This window comes from Squalius cephalus (genome assembly GCF_949319135.1).
Source record: "Squalius cephalus genome assembly, chromosome: 3".
In the NCBI taxonomy this organism is placed as follows: domain Eukaryota; kingdom Metazoa; phylum Chordata; class Actinopteri; order Cypriniformes; family Leuciscidae; genus Squalius; species Squalius cephalus.
The window spans coordinates 11,275,223-11,286,758 of NC_137124.1; the positions used below are offsets into that span (position 1 = coordinate 11,275,223).

Here is an 11,536-nt window from a genome sequence, read left to right on the forward strand (position 1 = left end):
TGAATAATACAACAGTTTTAGTGGTTTTGAAAGGAGAACTGGTGCTTTCTCACCATTATCCAGCCCCATGTTTCAGCACAGAAAGGCCATTTATCCCATTGCCGGTGTGAAATATGTGTTCGTGCGGGCAATGCGAACCAGATACAGTTCAGGTACATTTTATGCACTTGAATATGCTTTTTAAATCCTAAATATTTATAAAGGATTTCTTTTTTCACTCCTGTTTGAAAGGTACAGATTATGCATTATTTTTGGTCCACTTGCTTCTTGCAGGACCACTGCAGATGACGGTGAATCTTTTTTATTTTATATCATTATTTATTTCTCAGGCTATTCAAATGTAGCATTATTTTTATATGTATCACTTTTAATGTTCACATTAGGGCTACATTTTTATGTAGCTTTGTATTTTCATGTGGAACTTAGGAAGAAGACAGGTGGCCATTTTACTGAAGCATTTTGTGGATCAAAATAACAGTTATTATCGTTGTTGTCCCCAAAAATGCTACTTTTCAGGAAATAGAAAAAACCAATGTATTTTTTACAAAGTAATTAAACACCTCATTGTCTTAGTTGATATTGTGGCGTTATATATGGTCAGACACTTGCATGAGTTATTGTATTATCATTTTACCAAAGTCAAGATGTTTTTGACCAGGGAATTTTGGACATAACTGTTTTGTTCGTCATTAAAACAGCCGAATCTGTGGCAGAAAGTGCATCGCGTTACATTTTCATCAACTTACAGGTTATAAAGTTTACTGTAGCTATGTGGGCGCTCAGTTTTTTCTGTCCAAAAGCTCATGTTTTTAAAGACGGAGTGCTTCGCACAGGCCGTTTAAGACAGTATTGGCTATGAGTATGACTCGACAAATGCTAGACTACAACACTCGTCTCTGCTTCTCAAATACATAAAACGTTGGCCTTTTATATATAGTTTTTCTTGAGTAAAGAAAACACTGTACTTCTTCAAATAAGTATTTTAAGAAATAAGTATATTATACAATATTATCTATCTATCTATCTCTCAATATATATATATATATATATATGAACCTGCACATTTCTTAGTCTTGCAGATGCATGAGTGATCTCTGTGTTTTCCCCAGGTGTGGGCATGGAAGGAGAATGTGTGGGAAAAAGAGAAGGGGACCCTATCAGAACGATACACGGTGGAACAGAGCAAACTGAGCTCACAGGGTGGCGCGGTGCTGTCCACCCTCACCATCAACAACGTCATGGAGTCAGACTTCCAGTCGACGTACAACTGCACTGCGTGGAACTCGTTCGGCCCGGGGACCATGATCATCATACTGGAGGAGACCGGTGAGGAGACGTGCCTGCGTTTGCACATACGTGATGCTGCTAAATAAGGGAGACAATCTTATGTGAAAGTCTTTTTTATATGTACTGTATATACAGCGCTGGGTAGAAACTGATTATATTTAATTTGGATTAAGTTATCAGATTCCTAAAATGATTTATTTGTAATTAGATTACCAGTATATTGCATTTTAAAATACTGATAATCAGACTACAGTTAATTTTTTATTGATCACATGATAACCTATTGCTTAAGTATGTAATCTACCCAGCACTCTGTGTGTGTGTGTGTGTGTGTGTGTGTGTACAGTTTAGTCTACAAATTAGTCATGAAACTTAAGGACAAATATTTGTACAGTTCGTGTCTTTAAAAGTTTTACTTTATTTATTTTTTTATTTTTTTAAATACTGATAATCAGACTATAGTTGAATTTTTATTGATCACATGATTATTCATTTAATATTTACGAAATGGCAGTAAATTATTCATCATTTATTGTTTCTCACTAATTCATCTTTTTTATTTTTTTTCAATTGTCCTTTAACCTATTGCTTAAGTATGTAATCTACCCAGCCCTGTGTGTGTGTGTGTGTGTGTGTGTGTATACAGTTTAGTCTACAAGTTAGTCATGAAACTTTAGACAAAGATTTGTACAGTTCGTGTCTTTAAAAGTTCACTGTGCTGCTGCGTCATCTTCAGAGTACAGTAGACTAATCTACTGAAGTAAAACAGCACAGTCTTCAATAATAAATATCTTGAGTGGAATCTCCTAAATTTACTTCAGGTTAAGAGTTCTCTCTACTCAATATACAGTTTGGAAGTACAGTCATACGGGTACATTGTAGAGATGCAGCGGTTAACGCACATTCATGACACACTGGACCTGTGACGCACGAGTCTGATCTGCGTCATATTACAATACCATTCCCTCTTTCCTTCTGTCTTTCTATCTGTCCTTTTATGTCCTGATGATTAAAAGCAAAAAGACCATCAATAAAAAATGCATAGTGGTGCTTATGTTTTTCTTTGTTTGTTTTTTCTTTGCCACAGAGATAGTTCCAGTCGGGATCATTGCGGGCGGCACCGTCGGCTGTTCGATTCTGCTTCTCCTGTGTTTACTAGCGTTAGTGCTGTTCTTGTACCGGCAACGCAAAGGAAGTAAGTTATCAAAGCCCAGCAAAAGAGTTCCCTTACACCTTTTGCACAATTAGCTATCAAAAAAATGATTTAATTATACATTACCGTTCAAAAGTTTGAGGTCAATTTTTTTTCATGTTTATCAAAGTGAATTTATTTGATTAAAAATACAGTAAAAACAGTAATATTGTGAAATATTATTACAATTTAAAATAACTGTTTATATTTTAAAATGTAATTTATTCATGTGATGCAAAGCTGAATTTTCAGCATCATTACTCCAGTCTTCAGAAATCATGAAATCATTCTAATATGATGATGGGGTGCTGCTTAATATTTTTTGAAAACTTTTTTTTTTTTTTTTTTTTTTTTTAGAATTCTTTGATGAATATAATCTTTTTTTATGGTTTACGGTTTACATTGTTGTACGGGAAAATTGTTCCGTTCCCATTGTTATATTGTTGTACACCCCTGTCTAGTGAGCTGTGTAAAAATAAATCTAATCTAATGCAACAATAATCTGAAATGGCAAGTCTTTCAAACAGCAACATGCAAGTTTGTCTTTGAGAAGGTAGAAGCAAAAGTGCCTTTAAATACTCGAAAAACCCAAGGGCAATCAGCCATATTTAAGAACATAAATAATGGCCACAAAGACGTCAAAAAGCATGTTCGTAGCAGCAATAAATCCGAGGTTTACTGAGATGTTTACTTTCCAGGTCGTCGAGGGGTCACGCTCGGCAAGCCAGATATCAAGGTAGAGACCATAAACAAAGAGACCCACAGCCTGGAGGAAGACTCGGGAAGCGTCTCCACTGCAACACGCATGGTTAAGGCCATGTACTCTGTGAGTACTTCTGACAACACAACACGACTGCAATAACCGGAGGATGTAGAGGGACTTTGAGATTGTGAAGTTTAATAGTTTCATTATTTAAAGTAAGATATTACTTATCCTGAAAACAATTTTTTTTTGTTATTCTGCACTAGGTCACACTTTATTTTGTTAGTTCATAGTTAGACATAATACTAACTATAAGTGATTTTGCAACTACATGTCAACTAGCAGTCATTAGAGTATTAGTGGACTGATTAATATCTGCTGACACTTCATTTTGATGCTCCCATAACAGACATTATACTGAACATAAGTTATGTCCTAACAGTCTACTAATACTCTAATGAGAGTTAGACATTTATAATTAGTAGACTGTCTAAAGTGGACTATTGGAATAAAGTGTTACCCTGTACTGCATTAAATAATGTTGTTGATGAGCTAAGTTAAAACAGTAGCTCACAACTGCTCAATTTTGTCAAGAGTATTATAATTTATCATTCTGACAAGATCTGGACTTTTTTTCTGCACAATGTAGGAAGGATAATTTGCATAATATTATTTTTTTTATTAATTATTCATATTCCTATGGTAATATTGAGTACAAATTTCTCTTGATTCAATGTTGTCTTTTTCCAGTGGTGATTGTGCCTTGTCCTGTGAAGATGATGCAATAACACTGACACTAATGCTGAAATACACTTCTTTACCATTTTACAAAAATGAAGTGCTAATAAACCTTACTTCCTCCAATGTATTTCCTCTTAAATAACATTTCCAAAGCTAAAATTAATCCTTTTTCTCTCTCAACCTCCCTCTCTTCCTTTATATCCTTCCTCTCTTTTCCTCTTCTTATCTCCTGTTGGTTTTCCTCCCCTCTTACGTTGCATCTCTCTCCCCCTCTTGGTTGCTCTCTTGTCGTTTATGGTTTAGTTTTTACCTTCTGTGACCCTCTCTCCCTCCTCCCAGCCTTTTAAAGATGACATTGACCTCAAACAGGAGTTACGCAGTGACACGCTGGACACGCGCCAGGACTACGAGCTCAAGGTGAATAGACACACTTCCGATGCTTCACACACTAACACAAGTGATATATGACCTGTACTTTGTTTTACAAAAACATGCAGCTTCTATAGACCTCATCAGTCAGGTTCCACACGCAAAAATCCCTTTCATTTCTCCGTGGAGAAATCAGCAACATCGTATTCACTACCGATATTGGTTTTATTGATTATAGCCAATGCCATAATACTTTTTCGTTTACGGTTTACTTTCTTTGTTGAACAGTTCTGTCTAATAACGAACTGTTACGACTGTTAAACAGAGACCTGTTCTGTGCTCCGCCAAAATAAAAGTCCCGCTTCTGACACATCGGCCAACCAGAAAAACGAATAATTTCAAAAATGCCAAATATCGACCGACCACTAGTTTTACCCTTACTAGAAACAGGAAAATGCTAGTTTAGAAGCCATACGTGTGATTTTAACTTTAGTTTTTAATAATTAAAAAAAATTCCAGATGAAGAACTTCACTACCGATAATCTTTAACAGACCAGTCGGAGGATAATAGATAATCAAGACAGTCTTAAACAAATAATATTTATTAAATAATTGAGTATTTTGCAATAAAATTGAAATATATATTTTATATTTATAATTAAGAATTTATAGTTAACCGTAGTGCACAGTAACATCTGATTATGTTTTGTCGTTTGCAGTGCTTCATTACAGTAGTTTATTTGACCATAAAATTTAATTAATTTTATAACGGTCAAGAAAGTTGTGTAACATTGTTTTTTCCCCCTTTTTTGTTTTAAATCGCTTGTAATGTTAGTCATTAAGTTGTTTTGTTTGGTTCGGTCCAGTTCATGGCTTAACATTTTTCTCTAATCTAATCTCTATGGAGAAATGAATGGGAAAAATATTTCCAGAACCAAGAATGTGGTTCAGATTGATTTTTTTTTTAATACATCGTCTGTAAAATGTAAATGCTTTTTAAAATCTCTTATGCTCATCATAGTAATATTGTGAAATTAGCCAATCCTCCAGTCTTCAGTGTCACATGATCCTTCAGAAATCATTCAAATATGCAGATTTTTTTGCTCAAGAAACATTTATTATTCTTATCAATGTTTAAGCAGTTCATAATTTTTTGTGGAAAAGTGATACATTAGTTTTCAGGAGTATTTGATGAATATAAAGTAACTGTCGCTTTTAATTTAATGCCTTAATAAAATAATTTTAAAAAATGTTACTCCGCAAACTTTTGACCGTCAGTGTGTATACGTTTGTATATAGCGGTTTTAGTTTGTGCCTGAACAAACTTCACTGAAGAAGATGTTATCTTTTTTACAGGACCCAACAAACGGCTACTACAACGTGCGAGCTTCCACCCACGATGAGGGACGTCCCGCCTCCCGATCCATGCACTACTCAGACTATCGCACCTCGGGCCAGCCAGGGGGCGCTGCGGCCGTTGTTAGCAGTAGCTCAGGAGCTCCAGGAGCCACGGCAGGTCCGGGAACACCGAGCAGTTTGGCTCCGGGGTCACGAGCGGGCTGCTACGACCCTCGTCCTCCCTCCAGACTCTCACACAACAGCTATGCCCAATTCAACACGTTCACCCGCGCTGGGCAGTCCCAGCAGCCTCCGCCCAGTTCTGGCCCACAGACTAGCGACTTCCCTTCTGAATGCAGCCTCTTGGACTCGACCGCACAGCTCGGATATGAGAATTATGGCTACCCGTCGCACTATCCGGCATTTCGGATGGGTTTCGCTCCGCCCAGCCTCGCCCCGTTAGAAGGCGGGCCGGCTTATGAGATGTACGGGGTCGGGCCGAGCGTCGGCGCAGGAGGCGGTACCGGGACCCCAGAAACTGGACTTGGGAAATATGGCAGTTCCACACGGTTCTCATACACCTCCCAGCATTCCGATTATTCCCACCGACACACACAGAGGATGCAGACACATGTGTAAGAGAGAAGCATCACGTGTACGTGACACAGGTTACGCTGATGCATAAGTGCATACAAGTACACACACTTACACAGATACACAGGACGGAGGTAATGAATGAACCACAGATAAACAACGGGAGGGTGAACGAGCGAAGAGAGGGTCAAAGTAAACAGAGAACGGGATGCGGGGTCTGAGCGTTTATTCCTCAGCTGCAGGAGCTGAAAGCGAAAGTCACAATCAAGAAAGACTGATGTTTCGAAAATATCTAATAGATGATCGATAAATTCTGAATGCTTTTAATAAGCATGATTCCTGAGAAATGAAGGGTGCCTCTTATAGGCTTATATAGTCTGTTTAACAGTGGTCTCTCTCTCTCACAGAGATGGTCATATGAGATACATGTATGAATTCTCTACAATGGCTTCTTCAACTTCTCTCCTTAAGCTTAGCATAGTTTAAAATGGCATTTAATGGCAAACTGCACAATGTACAGTAAGGTCTAAAAGTCTGAGACCACCTATTTTTTTTTAGTTTTAACATAAACTGAAAGTTTCAGGATTTATATGACACAATAAATCAAAAACAGGGAAAGCTAAATGAAGCATAAATATTTAACATTATACGCTATTTCTAGGTCACTAGTCAAATGTCAGTCAGCTTTGATCATGTGAACTACTTTAAATACGGTAATAATGCGTTTACCATATTTAAAGCCTCAAGATAACTAAAATTGATTTAAAATGAGACAAATCAAACATTGAAATAAATGAAAACTCCTAATAATCAAGATATTTCTTATTTTAAGTAACCCCGCCAACGTCTTTTTTTTTTTTTTCTTTGAAGATCCTACTAACGAAAAATCATTGGGCCTTCGAATATTGTTGTGGATAATAAGGGCAGGGGGTTGTTAGAGTCAAAAAAAGTTACCACTGGATTAAAGTAACACCGTTTTTTTGTAGGAGTTTCCCTTTCAGATGCAAAATTTATGGGAGGAGAGTATTTAAATGAATCGTGCAAGGTGATTTACTAAGGTTTGCGCTAGTATTTGCACCATTATTTACCGCCGAAAAAAGCATGTCTTAATTCCATATGCTAATTTGCGCTGCTCTTGATAGATTGTGTTGGTCATTATGGAAATGATCCGGCTGCATATGTTTTTTTTAATTTCCACTCCCATCGGTGCATTTTTGGGATTGCGCTCTCACGCTAATTTGCCCTGTTTAGTAAATCTGACCCATGATGGGTGAGAGATGTGTCGAACCTTTGACTCAAAATTATGAAAATGAAAAATTATACATCTATGGATATTAGAGAAGACTTTTAGACCCCACTGTACACACACACCAGTGTTACAAAATATATTTTTCCATTTATTCTTAAATGAAAGCCTGCGTTTGACAAAAGAGATAAAGAGCACATGATACTCATACAACACTCTTGATCACCAAAGCAACAATTTTATTTTTTTTTTAGTCTAGAAGACTCTTTATTACTCTGTAAGTCAGCATCTACCTGGCTATCCGGCTTGCTGAGCTACCTCGATAAACAGGTTAGTAGCCTTCCAGTCGTGCTAGTGCATCTCCATTTTAAAAAGCACTTTTGAGCATTTGCAATAAACCACATTACCCTTTAAATTTCAACATTGTTATGACGGAGAGCAGTCGAGGAAGCCATTTAACCGTTTTCAGACATGGCCATTTAGTTCACTATCGTACAAATAGTTCAGAACCATGGAATATATATAAATCTATATACATATTCATATACAGGAATGCCCCACTCTTTTCCATGGTGCTTTTGTTGTGGGGTCATTGTTTGCACTGCATTCCAGTATTCTAGCTTAGATTACCCTCATAATCGATATGTAATCTCTCATTTGCACACTAGGATAGAGCGTTTTCTCTCTACGTTTTGAATATTACCGAAAATCTTTTTTTTTTTTTTGCCATATTTCTGTAAGTGATTCTGGACCAAAGGTTCAACGTTAGAGTTTCAGTCTTTATTTGGGTGATATTCACCTCAACGAACAAGAAAATATGCAGATTTGTTTGTTATCGTTGTATGCGAATTTATTCGGTCGCTAGTGACCCAGAGCTTTTTTTCCTTTTTTTTTTTTTTTCTCTCTCTCTCTTTTTTGTTTTGAGGGTTGGGAACAGCAGAGAAGGTCTTAAACTGATCCAGCCTTAGGTATCCAATCTCACCCTTACTGATCTGAGATCAGGCTGCTATCACATTCGTCTTAAAGATAACGAAGATCAAATTGGAACTAATTTAAGGTCAGAGGTCTGGAGTGGTATTTTAACGTCTCGCGGCCCAGACTTTGATGTTGTGAAGTTTGAGATCGGAGAGTCTTTCACTCACTTATTCACACAGACACACACCTGATATTTGTGCCAAACACAGACGACAAACTTGAAGTATTTTCCGCCAATTTCGAAAAAACTACCTTACGGGGACCAGAGATGGTCTTTGGCTATGAACTGTCTTCAACGGGTTTTGAAGGATGCCGTTGTCAAAGCAATGACGGATGAGGATGAAGACAATCCCTCAGAGCAGTGAGATACTAGTTTTCGTCTTCGTCCACGTTTCAAACGAGCCCTGTAAATACTTCCCACGTGTAATTCCGACTTCATGTATTATTTGACATCATCCAAATGTGATGCACTCTTTAAATGCAGTATTGTTATGTTTTTAATTGCGTGAAGAAGGTTGACAAACGCCATAGCGATGGTACTTTTGGACAAAGCGGACGATTGGTTGGAGCCAGTGCGATATCAAGAGTGTTCGGGAAGATCCGGAAACATCTCGAGCTGCCAATCGCTCATCCTTTATACTGATGGCCGGGGGGAAATCTTGTGGGACATCATGTGACCCGCTGGACAGTATTTGCATTCCCCGCCCCATCTAAGAACTTGAAGCTCCATGAAGACGAGAAAGAAGGAATATATGAAGGAGTGAATAAAAATAAAGAGTGGCCTTAGGAAAACATGACTTTTATATATTCCCTCACTTTATAAACCGGCTTTAGGCCAGAGGAGTGTGTGCAGACGAAGGTATGCGTGTTTTTGTGCGAGTGCGATTGAGTATATGAAAATCTTTATGTAGTCCGTTCATTTACTTCTCTCACGTTCCTGCTCCAATACTTTTCTTCTGCTGGTAGGAGTGTATCCTGTATAATTGTGTCTTAGAAAATAAACGTTGACCTTACTGTACTGTTCTTGGTAGCTGAAAAATGTTTGACAGATGTACAACAAAAGTTATTGATTTTTTTTTTTATTTCCCTTTGATTTTTTCCAATATTTTTTAAAAATGTTACGTAATTATTTTTTCACAGTATATCAGAAATAAAAGCACTGTTTTTCTAAGAATAAATGAAGCATTGAATGTGTGGTTTATATATAAATTTACTGTTCATTCTTGTGTTTGGGACTGTGATTTCTAGCATTAGTTTAATTACAAACTGGTGTCAGCTTTAAGATATAAAAAATATGAGAACTTTATTGTTTATAGGACCACATACATTTTTCATGAATACAGTAATATAGGCCAAGTTTTAATACTGTTTTTAAAGAATATTCCTTAAGGACCACTACACATTATATATATATATATATATATATATATACAAAAGTATATAAAAAAGTATATATCAGCATCATTACTTCAGGGTCACATGATCCTTCAGAGATCATTCTGATATGCTGATTTCCTGCTCAAGGAACATTTAATAGTATTATTATCAATGTTGAAAACGGTTACGCTGCTTAATATTTTTGTGGAAACTAGTTTTTTCTTTGATGAACAACAAGTTTGAATAAACAGCATATATTTGAAATAGAAATGTTCAACATTATAAATGTATTTACTGTCACTTTTAATCAAATTAATGTGTCCTTGCTGAATATAAATGTATTAAAAATATAAGTATAGAAAGTATTCATTTCTTTAAAAAAAAAAATCTAACTGAACCCAAACGTTTGAACGAATGTCTGCTATAAATATTATATCAACAATTACATCATATCTGTAAAATTAACTACAAATATCACGAACATAATGTATTAAAATGAACCATATCGTGATAATAGTCTACTATGTATAACACAGTAGCTACTGTAGACTGTAGAGCAGCGATTCCCAAACTGTGGTCCGTGAGGGTACTGCAGGTGGTCCGTGGAAAGGCAAAATTAAATATAAAATAATATTTTTTTTATCTTCATTTTACCAGGAAATTCACATAAAAAAAGTAAAAAGAATATGTAGGCCTATATTGATGTAACATTTTAATTAAATTGTCAAGTTATTGTGTGATTACTAAAAAAGCCTAGTGGTGTTCGGCCGTGACATTCAAGTTCAGTGCCGTTAACCACAACATGTTCGGTGGATAGCAACAGGTTCTCTGAAGAGAAAAGGGCAGAGACAAATATGTTTTCATTATCACATCACATCACACGCATAGCCTTTAATGGTGCGTTCACACCGGATTTCGCTTCAAACTTGTGTTTTTACGCGCGTCAATTTCGCTCTTGACGCGCGAATTGATACAAAGTGGTCAAGCGTATCACTAGACGCGGCAGGCGCGAATTTGACATATGATCCCTTTTTGAATTTGACGCGCTATTCGCGTCCGGTGTGAATGCACAGTTAGGCATAGGCAGTTTATATGAAACGAAATGTTTATAAATGGAATGAATAAGACCTGTTATTATTTTAATTTCCAGTTAGTTTCTTGATCTCGCGTTTCTGAAATGTTTTGCGGATGTGCTGTTAAGTGGACAAACTCAAGCCTTGGTACTTTTTGAGGACTTGTAAAACTCTGAAGATTAATAATCCCCTAAAATCACCAAAGGTTTTGAAATGTTGACTATATTCCAGTGTTCTTATTACTGTATAGATTTCATACTCCATTGCTATGGAAATAAGCCTTAGCCTGTTGTTCAAATTAACCTGATTATGCCCTCGGGCGCTTGAGTAAATAAATAAATTAAATATGTGGCAGCCGTTGTGTGCAGTAAACTTTCTTTTAACAAGCCTGTTGTACTGATGTGATGACCAATGATAGTTTTAGTGCTAGTAAGCCTATTTAGAGGTGCAGATTAATTCAGGTAGGACTCTGTGTAGACATATTTTATTATGTGTATTATGAGGTGGTCCGCGAAAATTCTTGATTACAAATAGTGGTCCACACACACAAAAAGTTTGAAAACCCCTGCTGTAGAGCACACAGCGACCGGATCTTTGAGTTCGTGAATTGAGTCGATTCGTTAATGAATCAGTCAGTTCGA

At 36.7% G+C, this 11,536-nt stretch overlaps 1 protein-coding gene across 2 annotated transcripts in view; it reads left to right on the forward strand.

Annotated features, from left to right (window-relative positions):
• The window catches only part of kirrel1a (kirre like nephrin family adhesion molecule 1a), a 43,580-nt gene extending 34,868 nt beyond the window's left edge, over nucleotides 1–8,712 (forward strand). Inside the window, exons 11-15 of one of the 2 annotated variants that reach the window (XM_079868012.1) lie at nucleotides 1,110–1,326; nucleotides 2,375–2,482; nucleotides 3,178–3,305; nucleotides 4,227–4,340; nucleotides 5,649–8,712. In XM_079868012.1, coding sequence (XP_079724138.1) covers nucleotides 1,110–1,326; nucleotides 2,375–2,482; nucleotides 3,178–3,305; nucleotides 4,227–4,340; nucleotides 5,649–6,269 — 1,188 coding nt within the window. In that variant the 3' untranslated portion in view covers nucleotides 6,270–8,712. The remainder of the gene's footprint in view (nucleotides 1–1,109; nucleotides 1,327–2,374; nucleotides 2,483–3,177; nucleotides 3,306–4,226; nucleotides 4,341–5,648) is intronic. The other variant, XM_079868013.1, reaches the window with a different exon arrangement.
• Nucleotides 8,713–11,536: the final 2,824 nt, after the last annotated feature.